Genomic DNA, 23,719 nt, shown 5'->3' on the forward strand with positions numbered 1-23,719 from the left:
GGATTCTCTCTCCCCCTTTGCCCCTCCTCTCACTCTCTCTCTAAAAATAAATAAAAATCTTTTAAAAAAAGGAAAGAAGTGATATTAGAAGGTAGGGGTAGATGATTAGAAGGGATGTTTTTGTGCCAATTATCATTGATAATTGAAAATAATTATAAAATGATATTGCCAAATTGGCCACCAAAGTGGTTCCAGGAATTTTCTTTTTTTAAAAAAAGATTTATTCATTTATTTGATGGGGGGAGAGAGAGAGAGAGAGAGAGAGAGAGAGAACAGCAGGAGTTAACTGAGGGAGAGGGAGAAGCAGGCTCCCCACTGAGCAGGCAGCCAGATGTGGGGCTTGATCCCAGAACCCTGAGATCATGACCTGGGCTGAAGGCAGACACTTAACTGACTGAGTACCCAGGTGGCCCACAATTCCTAACAGTAGTGTATTAGAGTACCTGTTTTCCCACACTCTCTTTAACTCTTGATATTATTAACTCCTTCAATTCTGCCTATTTATTAATTTAAAAATTGTTACCTTTTTGTTATTTTCATTGCTTTTTAAAAAATTTTGTTATTTAAACTCAATTAACATATTATGTATTATTATTTCTTCCTGATGTGCCCCTCTCCCACTTTCGTGAAGTTTCCTCACAGCATGGCCCTCAAGCGCCAGTCCTCGCTTGCACCTCAAACGAAGAAACTGAGGCTGCCTCCGGCCCCCAAGCCGGAGGAGACGTCTACCTCTCAGCACTTGCCGAAAGGAGAAAAAGAACAGCAAGAAGCAATTGAACATATTGATGAAGAACAAAATGAAATAGACAGACTTAATGAACAAGCCAGTGAGGAGATTTTGAAAGTAGAACAGAAATATAACAAACTCCGCCAACCATTTTTTCAGAAGAGGTCGGAATTGATCGCCAAAATCCCCAATTTTTGGGTAACAACATTTGTCAACCATCCACAAGTGTCTGCACTGCTTGGGGAGGAGGATGAAGAGGCGCTGCATTATTTGACAAGAGTTGAAGTGACAGAATTTGAAGATATTATATCAGGTTACAGAATAGATTTTTATTTTGATGAAAACCCTTACTTCGAAAATAAAGTTCTCTCCAAAGAATTTCATCTGAATGAGAGTGGTGATCCATCGTCAAAGTCCACTGAAATAAAAAAATGGAAATCTGGAAAGGATTTGATGAAACGTTCAAGTCAAACACAGAATAAAGCCAGCAGGAAGAGACAGCACGAGGAACCAGAGAGTTTCTTCACCTGGTTTACTGACCATTCTGATGCAGGTGCAGATGAGTTAGGAAGAGGTCATCAAAGATGATATTTGGCCAAATCCATTACTGTACTACTTGGTTCCTGATATGGATGATGAAGAAGGAGAAGAAGATGATGATGAAGAAGAAGGATTGGAAGATATTGATGAAGAAGGAGATGAAGATGAAGGTGAAGAAGATGAAGATGATGATGAGGGGGAGGAAGGAGAGGAGAATGAAGGAGAAGATGACTAATGGAACACTGATGGATTCCAACCTTCCTTTTTTAATTTTCTCCAGTCCCTGGGAGCAAGTTGCGTCTCCCCCCCCGCCCCTCTTGTGCTCATTCGCCCTGTTTTTTGAAGTCTCTTTTCTCTCCCTTTATACCATTGTTCTCAGCTTATTTTGGGGGGAAATATTTTGAGCAGAATACAGCGGGAAAAGAATCTCTACCCCTTTCTGTTCCAAATTCATTTTTATTCCTTCCTGTCTCAACAAAAACTTTATGGAATCAACACCACCGTGCTCTGTGGGACAAAAAAAAACCTTCTGCTCCCTTAGCTCTGCTGGAAGCTGGAGGGTGCTAGGCCCCTGTGTAGTAGTGCATAGAATTCTAGCTTTTTTCCTCCTTTCTCTGTATATTGGGCTCAGAGATTACACTGTGTCTCTATGTGAATATGGACAGTTAGCATTTACCAACATGTACCTGTCTACTTTCTCTTGTTTAAAAAAAGAAAAAAAAATTTAAAAAATGGGGTTATAGAAGGTCAGCAAAGGGTGGGTTTGAGATGTTTGGGTGGGTTAAGTGGGCATTTTGACAACATGGCTTCTCCTTTGGCATGTTTAATTGCGATGTTTAACGGACATCCTTGCAGTTTAAGATGACACTTTTAAAATAAAACTCTCCTAATGATGACTTGAGCCCTGCCACTCGATGGGAAAATCAGCAGAACCTGTAGGATCTTATTTGGAATTGACATTCTCTATTGTAATTTTGTTCCTGTTTATTTTTAAATTTTCTTTTTGTTTCACTGGAAAGGAAAGATGCTCAGTTTTAAATGTTAAAAGTGTACAAGTTGCTTCGTTACAATAAAACTAAGTGTGTACACACACACACAAAAATTTCAGAGGTAGAGTTCAGTGATTCATCAATTATATATAATACCCAATGCTCATTACATCATGTGCCTTCCTTAATGCCCATCACCCAGTTACTCTACCCCCTACTCTCTTCCCCTCCAGCAACTCTGAGTTTGTCTCCTATGATTAAGAGTCTCTTATGGTTTGTTTCCCTCTTTGATTTTGTCTTATTTTATTTTTCCCTCCCTTCCTCTATGTTCCTCTGTTTTGTTTCTTAAATTCCACATGAGTGAAATCTTATAATTGTCTTTCTCTGATTGACTTATTTTGCTTAGTGTAATACTTTCTAGTTCTCTTCACATCATTGCAAATGGCAAGATTTCATTTTTTTGGATGGCTGAGTAATATTCCATTCTATTATATATATAGAATGGAATATATACATTCCATTCTCACTTCGTTTTATGTATATATATATCTATATAGATATAGATATAGATATCTTTTTATATATAAATAAATTATTTTGGAACTCATTTATTTTGGAATTTATTTATTTATTTATTTATTTTGGAATTTATATATATATAATATATTATATATATATTATATATATATAAATCACTTCTTTATCCATTCATCTGTTAATGGTATGTGGGCTCTTTCCATAGTTTGGCTATTGTGGACATTGCTGGGTGTGCAGGTGCCCCTTTGGACCACTACATTTGTATTTTTGGAATAAATATCTAGTAGTGCAATTGCTGGGTCATAGGGTAGCTTCTATTTTCAACTTCTTGAGGAACCTCTATACTGTCTTCCAGAGTGGTTGCACCAGCTTGCATTCCCAACAGCAGTGTGGTTGCACCAGCTTGCATTCCCACCAGCAGTGTAAGAGGGTTCCCCTTTCTCCATATCCTTGCCAACATTTGTCATTTCCTGACTTGTTAATTTTAGCCATTCTGACTGGTGTGGGGTGGTATGTTACTGAGGTTTTGATTGATGTCTCCCTGATGCCAATGATGTTAAGCATTTTTCATGTGTCTACTGGCCATTTGTATGCATGTCTTCCTTAGAGAAATGTCTGTTCACGTCTTCTGCCCATTTCTTAACTGGATTATTTGTTCTTTGGGTGTTGAATTTGATAAGTTCTTTATAGATTTTGGATATTAACCCTTTATCTGATATGTCATTTGCAAATATCTTCTTTCATTCTGTAGCTTGTCTTTTGTTGTAGCTTGGTTTTGTACATTGTTTCCTTTGTTGTGCAAAAGTTTTTATCTTGATGAAGTCACAATAGCTCATTTTTGCCTTTGTTCCCCTTGCCTTTGGAGACAGTCTAGCCGGAAGTTGTTGCGGTCAAGGTCAAAGAGCTTGCTGCCTGTGTTCTCTTCTAGGATTTTGATGGATTCTTGTATCACATTTGGTCTTTCATCTGTTTTCATTGCTTTAAAATTTTATTTTCCCAAGATTAGTTGTGAAGTTTTATATATGTGTTGGCTGTTTGGGTTTACTCTTCTGAGAGCTGCTTCTTAGGATAGTTTACCTTATTAATTTGAAGGAATTTTTATAATACGGATATAACACTTCTTAATCATCCCTTTTTAGGATTTATTAAACCTTCCCCTGAGATTATTCCAAATATCTTTCCTCCTCCCAAATACTGTCCATACTGCCACCTTTCTTAGTAAATTAGCTCACTTCGTTCTTTACTGAGAAGATTGAGATTTTAAAACCTCCACTGTACCAATATCTTACGAGCACATACTATATGCTGAATATATAATCTTTATAACATTTAGAAGATATGTTATGACATATATATAACAAGACAGTTGTATCTTTGCCTTCAGGAAGCTTAGAGTTGGGAAGTGGTATATTAGACTTCGGAATATGGAAGGAGGGAACAACGAGAGACACATGATTTACATAGATGATTAGGACAGAATCCTTTCAAGGAGATAATATTTAAACTCTCATCTAAAAGAGTCAACACAAGGAAGAACAGGATTAAGAGTGCTAAAAACAGCTATAGGTATGATACAGCAAGTACCAGAAACTGAAAGAAGACCAAGGCCAATGTAGTTGGAACACATGATTCAAGGGAAAAAAAAAACATAAAGGGCCCTAATGGCCATGGTAAGAAGTTTAAATTTTAAGTAAGAGTCACTAAATGTTTCTGAAGGAGAACAGAGTGGTATGAAATGGGGTAAGCAGAAGCCAGATCATGTAGAATACTCTAAGACAGAATAATCTAAGATTTCAGATTTCATTCTACATTATTGAGGAGTCTTTGAAGAATTTTAGGCCAGGGTAGACTGCTATTTTTGAATGATCTTTCAATCTGCTGTGGAAAATGAATTTTATGGGGGTAAAACTCTCTACAGAAGCCCAGGTTTGAACTATGGTTGGGAAGAGTACATACATTTTAGAAGTAGAATAGAAATAAAAGAATATGCTTATAGATTGCTTGCAAGGGAAGAGAGAAGAAAGAAGAGAAGTGAAGGGCAGGTTTTGACTGACTAGTATTTATTGAAATGAAGACTGGGATGGGGTGTATATGGAGTGGGGGTTACAAAAGGGAAATAAGATTTCTGTTTTAGCTTTGTTATCTGTGAAACATTGAACAGATGTCTCTAGCAGAGAGAGTTCAATGGACATCTTGTATAGACAAGATCCATGTGATGTATGTGGTGTAATGATTATGGGGAAAGGTCAGTCCTGTAGAAACAAATTTGGGAGTCATCAGCATATTGATAATATTTAAAGCCAAGTGCCTAGATAAGGTTACATAGGGACAATGTGTAGAAAAAAGGAAGAAGGGGTGGGTAGAGGTACAAGCAGAGAAAGAGAAGCCTGTAACAAATAAGTGAGAAGTTGACCAGTGACAAAAATTGATCTTCCTACCTTTTTTAGGACTGGGCTCCTTCAATTATTCATTTCCTGCAATCTTTTCCTTCACCAGTCACTTCTCAGGATTATTGACATTTTAGGTCCTTCCTCTCTCCAAAATCATACTCTCCCAACCAAATTTCTGCTTTTCCTCTTTTGTTTCCATGACACAGCACCAGCCTGCTTCTTTGACAACTTTTTAGATTGCCACTCTTGTTTTTTTAGACTCCCGCATCTAGGCATTTTCTAAGGTACTGTTTTCATCTCTGAATTTTTTCTCAGAAATTAATACCCATCTGTTAATACCATTGTTTTCTCAGAAATTAACACCCATTGGCAACACCAGTCTAGATGACTCCCAAATCGAAACCTCTAATTTCAATTTCTCTTGGAGATTTAGATTCAAATTTCTACATATATACTAAGTACATTGGCTTGGAAATAAACCTGTTTAATAATTAGATAATCATGTTAGAGATGGAACAAACTCAATAAAAATCTAGTTGAACTCTCTCATTTACAGGCAAGGAGACTGAGGAACATAGTATTATCTTTAAAGTCACATGGCTAATTTTTGGAAAGACTAAAACCTGGTATTCTTGACCCTCATTTCAATGGCCTTTAAAATAAAATTAATCATCTTTATCACAAAATCAGTTCTTTTTCCTAATTTTTTTATTCTTCCAATCACACAGGTCTAAAACCTTTGCCCTGATATTTAAATCCATTCATAACCTAACCTAATTTATGATTTTAATCTTTAGTTTCATTTTCCCTTATACTTCTGGTAAAACTAAAGAATACTTCCTGCTGTGTCCTTCACATACTATGTGATTTTCTTCCTTTACTCAGATTCCACATGGCTTCACCCCCATGAAACACACATACACACAGACTCACTCCTAGATACCTCTAACCCATCAAATTCTATCCTATCTTTTAGGACTTATTTCAGATATTACAACTTCCAAAAACCTTTTCTTCATTTCTTTGTATTTCATATATTATCCAATAGATGATAAATATTGGGATACTTGCCTTACTCTATATTAGAGTACTTGATGGTAGGGGATTCTGTATATTTCCTGTAGTACTTGGCGAGCCAGTTTTTAAAAAATAATAATAAATGTTTAATAAAAATTTTTGTTGCTCAGTATTATATAAAATACAAAAATGGTCAGATTTTTTGAAATCTGTAGGATTATAGAACTAATGTTAATTTATAAAGGTCATCTGTGTACAGACAACAAACAGATATCAAACTAACTAAGAAACAAACCAGAAAACCTATAAGTAATCAGAGTTCTTGTGATTTTTTTAGGTTATTATCATCTTTCATGTGATAATTATCTTCCAATGGTTTGGCTCAGCTGTGCTCTACTATTTGCTCTTATTTGTCATTAAGGCCTCGCATATTATTTATTTTCATTCTATAGCATTTATGCAGGAAGGCAGCAATGTAAGCTCCCTTGCCTGTGATTCTTCCCACAGATAATAGAAAATAAATTGCAATTAGATTTTGGTAATTGTATATAATTAACTCAAAATGAGCTGTTAATTATAAAAAATATGTTTTTCACTTCCTCATTATCTCATTTATTTTAGTTCCAAATTCTTAATGCCTCACTTGAGTAAGTTTAATATTTTAAATACACATTTTTAATGCTAAGATAATTTAAATTTCCAAATAAACAAAATTTAGCTTAAAGTTAAATTTTATCTAGGGAGTTCTACAGGCAAAATCAAAGCCTGCAAGGTAGAAAGAAGGTCATTTCCCATAAAAATTTTTGATTACATTTTCTGAAATCAAAAGACATTTTTATTTAAATCACTCTGCAAAGGCTGCTCAAATTATATTATTCTCCCTTGACCCATCTCTACCTCTTTTTGGGGTTAGTGAAGACAATATCATTTTCCTAGCCAACTGAATCAAGAGGACAGATGAATTTATTGCCTTTACTTCTTTGAATCTCACATTAGATTAAATAATTTAAGTGCTATGGAGTAAAAATTCTTGGCTTTCCAAAGATTGTCAGATTTTGGAAGCAGTGCCAGAGTTTATTCAAACTCTTACAATGTAGATTAACATCTTAAAAGGTCTATGTTATGATAAAAGGCATATTAGGAAATATTCTTTTGGAAGCAGTGTATAGTCTTATTATTTTCATCATAATTGGAATGTAGGACATGCATGCCCAGATGCACCTAAACTTTTTCTTCTTTTTTAAAGATTTTATTTATTTTTTCATGAGAGACACACAGAGAGAGGCAGAGACATAGGCTGAGGGAGAAGCATGCTCCCTGTGGGGAGCTCCATGTGGGACTCAAACCTGGAACTCGATCCTGGGACTCTGGGACCATGCCCTGAGCCGGAGGCAGACACTCAACCACTGAGCCACCCAGGTGTCCTGCACCTAAACTTTTAAACCACCTCCATGTCAGATTTGAGTGCTAGTTTGTAAAGAGTTCTCTACGCTTATCTGAACAGGAGTGATGAAAACTCATAAATGCAAGCTGGACTATGAAATGCTACAACCTTTTGGAAAAGAAAATTGGCATGGACTTTTTAATTTGTAACTATAATTTATATCAAAATATTTTTATGGAAAAATAGCCTTTGACAATCATTTTGGGGAATTTATTCTAAAAAAATACAATTACTAGAATGTAAGAATATAAGTACAGTCATGCTTGTTATAGCCTTGTGCATGTAGTAAAGAACTTGAGGGACGCCTGGGTGGCTCAATAGTTGAGCATCTGTCTTTGGCTCAGGGCATGATCTCAGTGTTCTGGGATTGAGTCCCACATCGGGCTCCCTGTGAGAAGCCTGCTTCTCCCTCTGCCTATGTCTCTGTCTCTCATGAATAAATAAATACAATCTTTAAAAAAAAGAACTTGACACAACTTAAATGTCCAACAAAAGAAGTGCTAGATAAGTCACAGTATATACAAAAACAGTCTAATACGCTTTTATAAAAAACAAGTTAGTATTTGTATTAGTTTTCTATTGCTGCTATAATGAGTTATCACAAATTTAGTGGCTTCAACAACACAAATCTATTATTCTACAGTTGTGTAGGTCAGAAGTCTGACAAAGGCTTCACTGCGCTAGCAGTGAGATGTGGGCAGGACTAGTTCCTTTCCGGAAGCTCTAGGAGAAGATGATTCCTTGTTCATTTGGATTGTTGGCAGAATTCAGTCCCTGGTAGTCAGAGGACTACCCATTTCCTTGCTGGCTGTCAGCTGAGGACTGTCTCAAGCTTCTAGAAGCCACTTGCATTCCTTGGCTTATGACTTCCTTTCTCCATTTTCAAAGCTAGCAATGACAGGTTAAGTCACTTCCATTCTTGGAATTTTTGCTCCTCCTTCCCTCTCATCTCTCAGACCCAGCAAGAAAAGGTTCTTCACTTTTTAGGACTTGTAATTAGACTGAGCCCACCCAGATAATCCAGGATAATCTCTTTGTCTCAAAATCTGTTCTCTTGGGCATACCTGCAAAGTCCTTTTGCCATGTAAGGTAACATATAGAGAAGTTCCAGTGATTAGAGCACAGACATCTTTGGAGAGCAATTATTCTACCTACCACAGTTCTATATCTAAAAATCTGATAGATGGCTATTAAGTACTGTTAAGTAGTGGGGGGGGAATAAACAAGTAATGTATTCAGTTTTATCTCAAATATTTATAGATGTTGTATATATACGTAAAAATAAAGAAAGGTTTATTTCTTTAATAAAGGATATACATCAGTGTGCTAACACATATCATTGTGGGGCGCCTGGGTGGCTCGGTTAGTTAAGTGCCTTTGGATCAGGTCATGATCTTAGGGTTCTGGCATTGAGCCTCGTGTCAGCTACTGCTCAGTGGGGAGACTGCAGCTCCCTCTCCTTCTATCTCCCTCTCCCCACTCCGCTCATGCTCTCTCAAATAAATAAATTAAAATCCTAAAAAAAAAAAAAAGACTATTCCATCCCCAAACAGAGAATATACATTCTTTTCAAGTATGCATGGAACATTCTCCAGAATAGACTACATTACACCAAAAAACAAGTCTCAATATATTTAAAAAAAACCTGAAATCATATCTCGCATCTTTTTTGACCACAACAACATGAAACTAGAAATCAGTCATAAGCAAAAATAAAAAAGAACACAAATACATGGAGGAAAAATAACATGCTACTAAACAGTGAATGGGTGAACCAGGAAATCAAAGAGGAAATAAAAAATACATGAGGACAAATGAAAATGAAAGCACAACAGCCCAAAATCTTTGGGATATAGCTAAAGCTGTTCTAAGGGGGAAGATTATAATACAGGCTAATCTCAAGAAACAAGAAAAGTCTCACATAACTGAACCTTACATCTAAAGGAGCTAGAAAAATAAGACCAAACAAAACCCAAAGCCAGTAGAAGGAAGGAAATGGTAAAGATTATAACAAAAATAAATGAAATAGAGACTAAAGAAACAACAGACCAGATGAATGAAACTAGGAGCTGTGAGTAAAATCAGAAATGAAGGAAGAGGAAATAACAACCCAAATCACAGAAATACAAAGGATTTATAAAAGCATATAATGAAAAAATTATATGCTAACAAACTGGACATCTAGAAGAAATAGATACATTCCTAGAAACATATAGCCTGAATCAGAACTAGAAAAGTTGATCAGAGTAATTACTAGCAATGAAATTGAGTCAGTAATAAAAAAACTCCAAACAAACAAAAGTCCAGGACCAAATGGCTTCACAGATGAATTCTACCAAACATTTAAAGAAAAGTTAATATTTGTTCTTCTCAAACCATTCCAAGAAACAGAAGAGGAAGGAAAGCTTCCATACTCATGGGCCAGCATTACCCTGATACCCAAACCAGATAAAGATGCTATAAGAAACCAAAAAACCCAAAAAAACAAAAAACAAAAAACCCTTCAAGCCCCCCCTCCGAAAACCCAAAAACTAAAGCCAAAGGTCAATATAGATAAATATAGATGGAAAAATCCTCAACAAAATATTAGTAAACCAAATCCAACATTACATTAAAAAATCATTTACCACTATAAAGCAGGCTATATTCCAGGATGTAAGAATGATTCAAAGTCACAAGTCAACCAATGTGAACATCATTAACAAAAGAAAGAATAAAAACCATATAAGCATTCCATTATCCAAAATGTATAAATTCATATGTATAAATATATATAAATCCATATATATAATATAATATATAAAAATCTATATAAACCCATATATAATATACAGATATATTTTAAAATTCATATATATAATACATAATATATATAAATCCACATATAATGTATAAATCCAAAATATATTATCATTATCCAAAATATATAAAGAACTTACAGAAATTGATACCAAAAATCTGAATAATCTGATTAAAACTTGGATAAACTTGAATAGACATTTTTTCAAAGAAGACATACATATGGCCAACAGATACATGAAAAGATGTTCAACAACACTAATCAGGGAAATGGAAATCAAAACCAATGTGATATCACCTCACACCTGTCAGAATGGCTCAAATAAAAAATATAAGAAATAACATGTACTGGCTAAGACACATAGAAAAAGGACCCAATGCACCATCAGTGGGAATGCAAATTGGTGGAGCCATTGTAAAAAAAGCATGGAGTTTCTTCAAAGTATTAAAATTAGAATTACCAAATAATTCAGTAATTCCACTATTGGGCATTTACCCCAAGAAAATAAAAACACCTATTCAAAAAGACACATGCACTCCTGTGTTTATTGCAGCATTATTTACAATAGCCAAGATAAGGAAGCAATCTATTGTCCATCTATAGATGAATGGATAAAGAAGATGTGGTACACATTATATAATGGACTATTACTTAGCCATAAAAAGAATAAAATCTTGCCATTGCAACAACATGGATGGATCTGGAGAGTATTATGCTAAGTGATCTAAGTCCATCAGAGAAAGAGAAATACCACGTGATTTCACTCATATGTGGAATTTAAGAAACAAAACAAATGAAAAGGAAAAATAAGGAGATAAGCACCAAAACAGACTCTTAACTATAGAGAACAAAGACAGGGTTACCAGAGGGGAGGTGGCTGTGTATGTGAGTAGGTGAATTAGGTGAAGGGGATTAAGAATACACTTATCTTGACAAACACAGACTAGTGTATAGAATTGTTGAGTCGTTATATTGTACATCTGAAACTAATACAATACTGTATGTTAACTGTATCAGAATTAAAACAACAAAAAAAGATGTGTTGGGATGCCTGGGTGGCTCAGCAGTTGAGTGCCTACCTTTGTCCCAGAGCGTGATCCCTGAGTCCCAGGATCGAGTCCCACATCAGACTCCCTTCATGGAGGTGCTTCTCCCTCTGCCTTTCTCTCTGTGTGTCTCTCATGAATAAATAAATAAAATCTTTAAAAAACCCAAAAAGATGTGGTACATACATACACACCTTGTTTTTTTTTTTTTTTAGTATTAGCAAAGTTTTATTTCAACGTTTCTTTTCTGCTCATAAATGATTCTGAAAAAGCCCATACGCAAGAGGCGAACCCACCTTTGTCTAAAGGCAACATCAAAGTCACTGAGAATGCTGCTCAGACAAAACCTTCCCCGTACTGGGGTGCAGGCAGCATGACCGGTGGGTTTGGGACAGAGGAATAAATAAACATCATCTCAGCTCTACCATCAGCACTGGCAGCCCAGGACCCCGAGGCGGTCCATCAGACTGCCGGGCTGACAGTGCAGAACTCCCAAAGCCACCTGGATGCTTAGATGTGCTGGGGAGATGCTGAGGCTTTAGGAGGGAAGGTGCCCCCCAGAAGAGCCCTCGGCCAGCCCCCACCTCCTACTCCACACACACACACACACACACACACACACACACACACACACACAGGAATATTACTTAGCCATAAAAAAGAATGAGATCTTACCATTTGCAACAACATAAATGAACCTAGATGGTATTATATAATGCTAAATGAAATAAGTAAGACAGAGAAAGACAAATACCATTATGATTCACTCATATGTGAAATTTAAGGAATAAACCAAAGGAAAAAAGAGACTAACAAAAAACAGACTCTTAAATATACAGAAAAAACTAATGGTTACCAGAGGGGAGGTGGGTAGGGGGATGGGTGAAACAGATCAAGGGGATCAAGAGTATGCTTATACTGATGAGCACTGAGTGATGTACAAAATTGTTGAATTATTATACTGTATACCTGAAACAAATATAACACTGTATGTTAATTATACTTGAATTTTTAAAAATGGAATATGAAACAAAATATATAATATATATCATAAAGAACTAAGATATAGAAGTTATGTAATAAAGTTTTCTTTAGATGATGAGATTATAGGTATGTGCTAATTTCTTCTTTTGGCTTATCAGCATTTTATATATTTTTTTTCTACCATAAGCAAGCAAGTAAATATATAAGCAGGATTCCAGAGGGCTTCAGAATGGCTATCTTAAAAAAAACAAAAAAGAAAGAATAAAGAAGGGAATACAGAAACAAAAGAATGCAATGAAGATATGATAGAATAACTAATGTGCCTAAATATATTCTGAGAATTAAATTTTCTGGTTGATTTTGGGAATGATAAGATATGAGAATGTAAGTTGCAGAAGGTCAGAAATTATTGTTTTGTGCACTGCTATATCCCCCAAAGTTTAGAATGTGTCTAACACCTGGTGGGAACCTTTGCAGATATTTGAATGAATTAGCAAATGAATGAGTACACAGAAAATTAAATAAGGCATTTCTAAGCTCTAGAGAAAACAATTACATAAAAACTGAATTTAATAATCATATAATATATGGCCCAGCTGTGTAAAAAATAGATACAGTCTTAATGTAACCATCTTCTGATACAACTATATTGAGAAGACAGAAGGAAGGGAAAAGCATGTGTGTAGGAGGGAAGTGAAAAGGGAGAGAAGGAGAAGAAAGATATGGAGGGAAAAGTGAGAAAAAAGGGAGAAAGCAAATACATGGTTATCTGTGAGAGCTAAGTCATCATCTTTCATAGCAGAAAGCTAATAGTCAATGCCTACATAAATCTGTTGTTCAGAAATATGGATATAAATGTAGAAAAAATAGATAAAAGAAACATCTACAGAGTGAAAATTTTGAGTACTGCTGCTCCAGTGTAGAAAAGGCTGCTATTTTGCATAAACCTTATTGAACTAATTGAGTTTTTAAACTATTCATAAGGGATCCCTGGGTGGCGCAGTGGTTTGGCGCCTGCCTTTGGCCCAGGGCGCGATCCTGGAGACCCGGGATCGAATCCCACATCAGGCTCCCGGTGCATGGAGCCTGCTTCTCCCTCTGCCTGTGTCTCTGCCTCTCTCTCTCTCTCTCTCTGTGACTATCATAAATAAAATAAATAAATAAATAAACTATTCATAAGCTTGATACCAACTGTAATAAAAGTTAAATAAAAAATAATTATGGCAAGTCATGAAAAGACAAATACTGATTCTACTTATTTGAGGTAACTAGAGTAATCAAACTTATAGAAATGGACAGTTTAAAGGTGGATGCCAGGTGCTCACAGAGAGAGGAAATGTGGAGTATTTGATGGGTACGGAGGTTCAGTTTTGCAAGATAAAAAAGTTCTGGAGATGGGTCACATAACAATGTGAATATACTTAATATTACTGAACTGTGAACTAAAAAATGGTTGAGATGGTAAATTTTATATTATGTGTATTTTATGAAAATTATAAGATAGTAGAACTGTTTGAACTGAGAATTCTTGGGTTCTGCTTCTGGCAGTGACTGATGAGTGGTTTCCATAGGACCAAACTCCCATAATTAACATATAAAGTCTGGGAGGCACAAAAACAAAAACAAAAACAACGATAACAACAACAAAAAAACAACCAAACCTGAAGCACTGAAGAGTCACTGAAAATAAGCAGAAACTGGAAGAGGATTAGCACTTGAAGAAGACAGTGGCATTGGGAGTTTTCTTAATTTTTTTTTTTTTAATGGCTTTCAGCTGAAGGTCAATCTTAAAGAACCAGAGTACAGAGTCTGAACACCTGAAAGGGGAAATCCTGGAGAGGTCAGAGAGAAAGAGTGAAAGCCTCAAATTCTGTGTAACAACCCTGCCAGTTCTGGCTGACCCCTGAACTACATGCAAATGAAGCAGGCTCAAACATCCATCCCAAGAAGTTAAGAGTTCAGCAGTGATTTTCACTCTTATTCAAGGGAACCAGAGCTTGGAATTTGAATTCTATCAAGTTAACTGTTTGCTAACATAAAAATTAACATTGTTTAGAGTACTATAACTGAATTCCAGAGTCATTCACAATCCCAGGAAACAAAAAAATTGCTAAATGTACAAAGGAAAACATGACCAATACTCAAAAAGCTGATCAATGGAAACAAACCCCACGGTGATCCAAATGTTGGAACTGGAGGTAAGCACTTTAAAGGAAAAATACATTTGTAATGAATAAAATAGAAAAGTTGAGCAGAAAAACAGAAATTTTAACAAAGATCTGAATGGAAATTCTGAAACTGAAAATTCCAATAACCAATAAAAGTAAAGCATTCTATGGGCTTAACAGCAGATTAGAAATAACAGAAGAATTGATGAATTTGAGAACAGAACAATAGATATTATCCACTATGAAGAGTAAAGAAAAAAATTCTAAAAAATTACCAGAGAGTCAGGGACTTCACTAACAGTCTAATATATCTATGAATGAAATTCAAAAGGAAAGAAGAAAGGGAATGGGTGAAAATTTTTTCGAAAAAATAATGGCCAAAAATTCTTCAAATTTCATGAAAAGAGAATTTTCAAACAGCTTTGGGATGAACACTATTTAACTTTTATGGAAAGCAACTGGGCAATGTGAATCAAGAGTCTTAAAAGGATTCATATATACTTTGAGTATGTAGTTTCATTTATAGGAATCTATACCAAAGACATAGATAAAGTAAAAAAAAATATTCATAGAAATGTTCTTCAAGGCATAATTTATAATCGCAAAAGCCTGTACTATTCAATAATATGCTAAAAGAGAAGTAAAGAAATACATGTTATACAATATTTGTTGAATTAATTAATATCAAGTTTTCATACAATAAATTATTGTATTAGAAAATAGGATCCAGTGAAAAAAACAAAAATTAAAATTCTGCATAAGAATAATCCTATTACTCAATATAGAATATATATTATTATAAAAGAAAGAAAGGGGGAGAGGGCTCAAAGGATCATCTCTGAATGGTAGGATCCTGAATGATTTTTATTTTCTTCTTTACACCTTCCTATATTTTTCAAAATTTTATAATGAGAATGCATTTATTCATATTATCAGAAAACTGGACCTATATAAAGCTATAAATACATGCCAAACATATCCTTAATATCTATGTCCTACATGTTCTTGCTTTCCACCCACCAGTCAGGTTTACCTTGGTCCAGAGTCATCCCCATTCATATCCAGATTGAGTTCCTGGGGTTTAGTAAACTCTTTAGCAGCAAGGAGTTCTCTTGATTTAAATGCAGCTTGAGTTCTTAACCTGAAAAAGTAAATTTAGAAAATTTCTAATCCTATAGAACCTAATAACTGAATGGTAACCCTTGGAAGACCATATTCTTTTAGCTAGACCTCCAGCAATCATTTTCAAATTAAAACTCAATCTATCAAAATAAATGGATACTTCCTAAATACACAGATGATGTAAATAAAATAAAATAAACCAAATCAGTTTTACAGGAACTTAAATTTTCTTTATTTAAGAGGAATTGGGGAAGACTGAGTTGGTCAGAATATCATTTAAAATGTCAACATTATAGATGTTTTAGGAGTATTTTAAATTTCTTCTCTAGAAATTTTAAGTTTCTCTCTATTCACTTCTAAGCAAGTATATTTTGATCACCAGAGTCTTAATGGCAATTCTAGTAACACCAAGTATCACTGATCCTGCCCAATATATCCATCCATAGGAGGCAACTACTTCCCATCTTGACAATTCGAAAGGCGGGGGCTAAGTCTCACTGGACAATGTGTTTTCTCAGGATCAAAAAAAAAAAAAAAAAAAAAAAAAAAAAAGCCCTTCCTCTGCCAAAACTGTAAGAAATTCTATCCAACAATGCTAACTTAGTTCCATCTTCAATGTGACCTTTTCTACCTATTTTTATAAGTCTTTTAGAAATATTCTCTGGTTCATTTTTAGAAATGAAATCTGTAGAAATATATTATTTATGAAATAAAACTATGAAGAGGTAAAAATACTATTAAAACAGTATCATTTCCATCACTGTCAAAGACATTCTTATAACTGCAACTAACTGCACAGTAATATACAAAGAAAAATATGTAGACTAGTTACCCTCTAGGAACTTAAAATTTAATAATATTTGTTGGTGACATATAGGTAAGGTATGTAAATGCAGAGAGGAGGGGTAACTACACTTATATTAGACAAAATCAATAGTAAAAATTGTAAAAAGAGACAAAATCACTGTTTAATAATAAAAAGGTTGATTAATCAAGTGAATATTAGCAATTATAAATATATATGTACCTAACACTGTGGCACCAAAATTTATTAAGCAAATATTTACATATTTTAAAGGAGAAATAGGCAACAATATAATAACAATAGATGACTTCAAAACTTCACTTTCAACAATGGATAGATCATCTGGACACCATTTGACTTGGTGTCCAGAAACATTTGACTTGAATATACTTTATATAAAACAGACCTAATAGACATATGGAGAACATTTCATACAACAGCAGCAGGATATGTATTTTTTTTCAGGTGTAAACATTTTCTAGTATAGATCATGCTAGGTCACAAAAAAACTCAACAAATTCAAGAAGACTGAAATCAGACCTTTTCCAAACACAGTGGTATAAAAATAGAAGTCAGTAACAGGATGAAAACTGGAAAATTCACAAATAAGTGGAAATTAAACAACATACTCTTCTGAACAACCATGAGTCAAAGAAGAAGTCAACAGGGAAATTAAAAATCTTGAAACAAATAAAAATAGAAACATAACATACCAAAACTTATGGAATGCAGCAAAGACAGTTCTAAGATGGAAGTTTATAGTGATGTCTACATTAAAGAAAAAAGAAAGATCTTAAACAACCTACATTTACACCTCAAAACACCCCCAAAAGAAAAACAAACTAAGGCGAAAGTTAGCTGAAGGAAGATAATAACAATGACCAGAGCAGAAATAGAGACCAGAAAAATAATAGAAAGGGTTATTGAAACTAAAAGCTGTTTTTTTTTAAAGGATAAACAAAATTAACAAACTTAGTTAGACTAAGAAGAGAAAAAGAGCGAAGACTGAAATAAAATCAGAAATGAAAGAGAAGGCATTATAACTAACACTACAGAATTACAAAGGATCATGAGTCTACTATAAATAATTATATATCAAAATATTGGATAACTTAGAAGAATCTATGATAAATTCCTAGAAATATACAAACTACCAAGACTTAATTACGATGAAACAGAAAATCTTCAGACCAAAAGTGACTAAGGAGATTAAATTAGTGACCAAGAACCTTCCAACAAAGAAAAACCCAGGATTGGAGGGTTTCATGGTGAATTCTACTAAACATTTTAAGAAGAATTAATGCAAATCCTTCTAAAATTTTTCCAGAGGCACTGGGTGGTGCAGTTGGTTAAGTATCTGACTAAGGTTTTGGCTCAGGTCATGAACTTGGGGTCATAAGATTGAGTCCTGTGTGGGGCTCCGAGTGTAGAACAGAGTCTAAAGATTCTCCCTCTCTCTGTCCCATCAACCTGTGCTCACGCTCTCTCTCTCTCTCAAATAAAATACATAAATATTTAAAAATAAAATGAAATAAAATTCTTTCAAAAAAATTTAATAGTAAAGAACACTCCCAAACTCATTCTATAAGGCAGCATTAGCCTGATACTAAAGCCAGTTAAGGACACTATGAGAAAAATAGAAAGTCAATATCTCTAATGAATATAGATGAAAAAAATTCTCAACAAAATACTATCAAAAAGAATTTACCACATTAATAAAATAAGAGATAAAAATTATATGATTATCTCAATAAATGCAGGAAAAGCCTTTGGCACAATTCAGCATCCTTTTTGATAAAAGCTCTCAGGAAATTGAGTATAGAAAGACTATATAACTCAACATGATCAAGGGCCATATACCATAAGCCCACTTCTAACATCATATTCAATGATGAAAGGTTGAAAACTTTCCCTTTAAGATCAGGAACAAGACAAGGATATCATTCTTGCCACTTTTATTCAACGGAATACTGGAAGTGCCAGCCTGGGTAATTAGGTAAGAAAAAGAAATAAAAGATACTCCAATCAGAAAGAAAAGTAAAATTGTCTCTCTTTGTAGATGACACAATCTTATATATAAAAAACAATGAAGATGCTACCAAACAACTGTTAGAACTAATGAACAAATTCACTATAATTATAGGATACAAAATCAACATGCAAAAATCAGTTGCATCTCTATACACTAACAATGAACTATTTAAGAAAGAAATTAAGAAATCAATCCTATTTACAATTGAATCAAAAAACACTTAGAATGGAGGGAGGGGCAAGATCGCGGAAGAGTAGGGTCCCCAGGTCACCTGTCCCCACCAAGTTACCTAGATAACCTTCAAATCATCCTGAAAATCTATGAATTCAGCCTGAGATTTAAAGAGAGAACAGCTGGAACGCTACAGTGAGAAGAGTTCGCGCTTCTATCGAGGTAGGAAGACAGGGAAAAAGAAATAAAGAAACAAAAGGCCTCCAAGGGGGAGGGGCCCCGCGAGGAGCCGGGCTGAGGCCGGGGCGAGAGTCCCCAGGACAGGAGAGCCCCGTCCCGGAGGAGCAGGAGCTGCACCAACCTTCCCGGGCGGAAAGGGGCTCGCAGGGAGTTGGAGCAGGACCCAGGAGGGCGGGGATGCCCTCGGGCTCGCGGGGACACTAACAGACACCTGCGCCCCGGGAGAGTGCGCCGAGCTCCCTAAGGGCTGCAGCGCGCACGGCGGGACTCGGAGCAGCTCGGAGGGGCTCGGGCGGAGGCTACGCGGGCTGCGGGGCGGGAGCGCAAATCCAACAGCGCAGGCTCCGGAGCACAGGGCGCCGGGACACAGCCCAGGATCCGGCCTCCTCCCGGGGCAGGCAGAGGCGGGGAGGGCCCAGGACCGCAAGGACGCTCCTGCCCCAGCTGAGCAGATCACCGGCTCCGCCCCGAAGCATCCAGGCCCTGCAGACCGAGAGCTCCAGAGTTACTGCAGGAGCTGAATGCAGGGCTCCAGAGCTGGCCCCGCCACTGGGGTTGTTCCTCTTGGGGCCTCACGGGGTGAACAACCCCCACTGAGCCCTGCACCAGGCAGGGGCAGAGCAGCTCCCCCAAGTGCTAACACCTGAAAATCAGCACAACAGGCCCCTCCCCCAGAACACCAGCTAGACGGACCAGTTCCAGGGGAAGTCAAGGGACTTAAAGTATACAGAATCAGAAGATACTCCCCCGTGGTTTTTTCTTTTCTTTTTTTTTCTTTTTGATTTCTGTTTGCTTCCCCCACCCTTTTCTTTCCTTTCTTTTTCTTCTCTCTTTTTCTTTTTTTTCTTCCTTTTTCTTTTTCTCTTTTCTTTCCTTCTTTCTTCTCTTTTTCTCGTTTTCCCAATACAACTTGTTTTTGGCCACTCTGCACTGAACAAAATGACTAGAAGGAAAACCTCACCTCAAAAGAAAGAATCAGAAACAGTCCTCTCTCCCACAGAGTTACAAAATCTGGATTACAATTCAATGTCAAAAAGCCAATTCAGAAGCACTATTATACAGCTACTGGTGGCTCTAGAAAAAAGCATAAAGGACTCAAGAGACTTCATGGCTGCAGAATTTAGATCCAATCAGGCAGAAATTAAAAATCAATTGAATGAGATGCAATCCAAACTAGAAGTCCTAAGGATGAGGGTTAACGAGGTAGAAGAACGAGTGAGTGACATAGAAGACAAGTTGATGGCAAAGAGGGAAACTGAGGAAAAAAGAGACAGACAATTAAAAGACCATGAGGACAGATTAAGGGAAATAAATGACAGCCTGAGGAAGAAAAACCTATGTTTAATTGGGGTTCCCGAGGGCGCCGAAAGGGACAGAGGTCCAGAATATGTATTTGAACAAATCCTAGCTGAAAACTTTCCTAATCTGGGAAGGGAAACAGGCATTCAGATCCAGGAAATAGAGAGATCCCCCCCTAAAATCAATAAAACCCGTTCAACACCTTGACATCTAATAGTGAAGCTTGCAAATTCCAAAGATAAAGAGAAGATCCTTAAAGCAGCAAGAGACAAGAAATCCCTGACTTTTATGGGGAGGAGTATTAGGGTAACAGCAGACCTCTCCACAGAGACCTGGCAGGCCAGAAAGGGCTGGCAGGATATATTCAGGGTCCTAAATGAGAAGAACATGCAACCAAGAATACTTTATGCAGCAAGGCTCTCATTCAAAATGGAAGGAGAGATAAAGAGCTTCCAAGACAGGCAGGAACTGAAAGAATATGTGACCTCCAAACCAGCTCTGCAAGAAATTTTAATGGGGACTCTTAAAATTCCCTTTAAGAAGAAGTTCAGTGGAACAATCCACAAAAACAAGGACTGAATAGATATCATGATGACACTAAACTCATATCTCTCAATAGTAACTCTGAATGTGAACGGGCTTAATGACGCCATCAAAAGGTGCAGGGTTTCAGACTGGATAAAAAAGCAGGACCCATCTATTTGCTGTCTACAAGAGACTCATTTTAGACAGAAGGACACCTACAGCCTGAAAATAAAAGGTTGGAGAACCATTTACCATTCAAATGGTCCTCAAAAGAAAGCAGGGGTAGCAATCCTCATATCAGATAAACTAAAATTTACTCCGAAGACTGTAGTCAGACATGAAGAGGGACACTATATCATACTTAAAGGATCTATCCAACAAGAGGACTTCACAATCCTCAATATATATGCCCCGAATGTGGGAGCTCCCAAAAATTTAAACCAATTAATAACCAAAGTGAAGAAATACTTAGATAATAATACACTTATACTTGGTGACTTCAATCTAGCTCTCTCTATACTAGATAGGTCTTCTAAGCACAACATCTCCAAAGAAATGAGAGCTTTAAATGATACACTGGACCAGATGGAATTCACAGATATCTACAGAACTTTACATCCAAACTCAACTGAATACACATTCTTCTCAAGTGCACATGGAACTTTCTCCAGAATACACCACATACTGGGTCACAAATCGGGTCTGAACCGATACCAAAAGATTGGGATCGTCCCTTGCATATTCTCAGACCATAATGCCTTGAAACTAGAACTAAATCACAACAAGAAGTTTGGAAGGACCTCAAACACGTGGAGGTTAAGGACCATCCTGCTAAAAGATAAAAGGGTCAACCAGGAAATTAAGGAAGAATTAAAAAGATTCATGGAAACTAATGAGAATGAAGATATAACCATTCAAAATCTTTGGGATGCAGCAAAAGCAGTCCTAAGGGGGAAATACATTGCAATACAAGCATCCATTCAAAAACTGGAAAGAACTCAAATACAAAGCTAACCTTACACATAAAGGAGCTAGACAAAAAAACAGCAGATAGATCCTACACCCAGCAGAAGAAGAGAGTTAATTAAAATTCGAGCAGAACTCAATGAAATCGAGACCAGAAGAACTGTGGAACAAATCAACAAAACCAGGAGTTGGTTCTTTGAAAGAATTAATAAGATAGATAAACCATTAGCCAGCCTTATTAAAAAGAAGAGAGAGGAGACTCAAATTAATAGATTCATGAATGAGAATGGAGAGATCACTACCAACACCAAGGAAATACAAACGATTTTAAAAACATATTATGAACAGCTATACGCCAATAAATTAGGCAATCTAGAAGAAATGGATGCATTCCTGGAAAGCCACAAACTACCAAAACTGGAACAGGAAGAAATAGAAAACCTGAACAGGCCAATAACCAGGGAGGAAATCGAGGCAGTCATCAAAAACCTCCAAGACACAAGAGTCCAGGGCCAGATGGCTTCCCAGGGGAATTCTATCAAATGTTTAAAGAAGAAACCATACCTATTCTACTAAAGCTGTTTGGATAGATAGAAAGAGATGGAGTACTTCCAAATTCATTCTATGAGGCCAGCATCACCTTAATTCCAAAACTAGACCAAGACCCCACCAAAAAGGAGAATTACAGACCAATATCCCTGATGAGCATGGATATAAAAATTCTCAACAAGATACTAGCCAATAGGATCCAACAATTCATTAAGAAGATTATTCACCATGACCAAGTAGCATTTATCCCCAGGACACAAGGCTGGTTTAACACTCGTAAAAACATCAATGTGATTCATCATATTAGCAAGAGAAAAACCAAGAACCATAGGATCCTCTCATTAGATGCAGAGAAAGCATTTGACAAAATACAGCATCCATTCCTGATCAAAACTTTTCAGAGCATAGGGATAGAGGGAAAATTCCTTGACATCTTAAAAGCCATCTATGAAAAGCCCACAGCAAATATCATTCTCAATGGGGAAGCACTGGGAGCCTTTCTCCTAAGATCAGTAACAAGACAGAGTTGTCCATTGTCACCACTGCTATTCAACATAGTACTGGAAGTCCTAGCCTCAGCAATCAGACAACAAAAGGACATTAAAGGCATTCGAATTGGCAAAGAAGAAGTCAAACTCTCCCTCTTCGCCGATGACATGATACTCTACATAGAAAACCCAAAAGACTCCACCCCAAGATTGCTAGAACTCATACAGTAATTTGGTAGCATGGCAGGATACAAAATCAAAGCCCAGAAATCAATGGCATTTCTATACGCTAACAATGAGACTGAAGAAAGAGAAATTAAGGAGTCAATCCCATTTACAATTGCACCCAAAAGCATAAAATACCTAGGAATAAAACTCACCAAAGAGGTAAATGATCTATACTCTAAAAACTATAGAACACTTCTGAAAGAAATCGAGGAAGACACCAAGAGATGGAAAAATATTCCATGCTCATGGATTGGCAGAATTAATATTGTGAAAATGTCAATGTTACCCAGGGCAATTTACACGTTTAATGCAGTCCTTATCAAAATACCATGGATTTTCTTCAGAGAGTTAGAACAAATTATTTTAAGATTTGTGTGGAATCAGAATAGCCAGGGGAATTTTAAAAAAGAAAACCATATTTGGTGGCATCACAATGCCAGATTTCAGGTTGTACTACAAAGCTGTGGTCATCAAGACAATGTGGTACTGGCACAAAAACAGACACATAGATCCATGGAACAGCATAGAGAACCCAGAAGTGGACCCTCAACTTTATGGTCAACTAATATTCGATAAAGGAGGAAAGACTATCCATTGGAAGAAAGACAGTCTCTTCAATAAATGGTGCTGGGAAAATTGGACATCCATATGC

The 23,719-nt window shown here is 36.3% G+C and overlaps 1 protein-coding gene and 1 pseudogene across 16 annotated transcripts in view; one reads left to right on the forward strand and one right to left on the reverse strand.

The window, feature by feature from the left end:
* KIAA1328 (protein hinderin) overlaps positions 1–23,719 on the reverse strand; it is a 377,583-nt gene that overhangs the window by 119,041 nt on the left and 234,823 nt on the right. For 14 of the 16 annotated variants that reach the window (XM_038543408.1, XM_038543400.1, XM_038543406.1 and 11 more), the window contains one exon: positions 15,676–15,783. The exons of the other annotated variants lie outside the window; for them this stretch is intronic. In XM_038543408.1, the coding sequence (XP_038399336.1) occupies positions 15,676–15,783 (108 nt within the window). The remainder of the gene's footprint in view (positions 1–15,675; positions 15,784–23,719) is intronic. 16 annotated transcript variants of the gene reach the window in all.
* On the forward strand, positions 636–1,564 carry LOC100685886 (annotated as a pseudogene).

Source organism: Canis lupus, chromosome 7 (genome assembly GCF_011100685.1).
Source record: "Canis lupus familiaris isolate Mischka breed German Shepherd chromosome 7, alternate assembly UU_Cfam_GSD_1.0, whole genome shotgun sequence".
Lineage (NCBI taxonomy): Eukaryota > Metazoa > Chordata > Mammalia > Carnivora > Canidae > Canis > Canis lupus.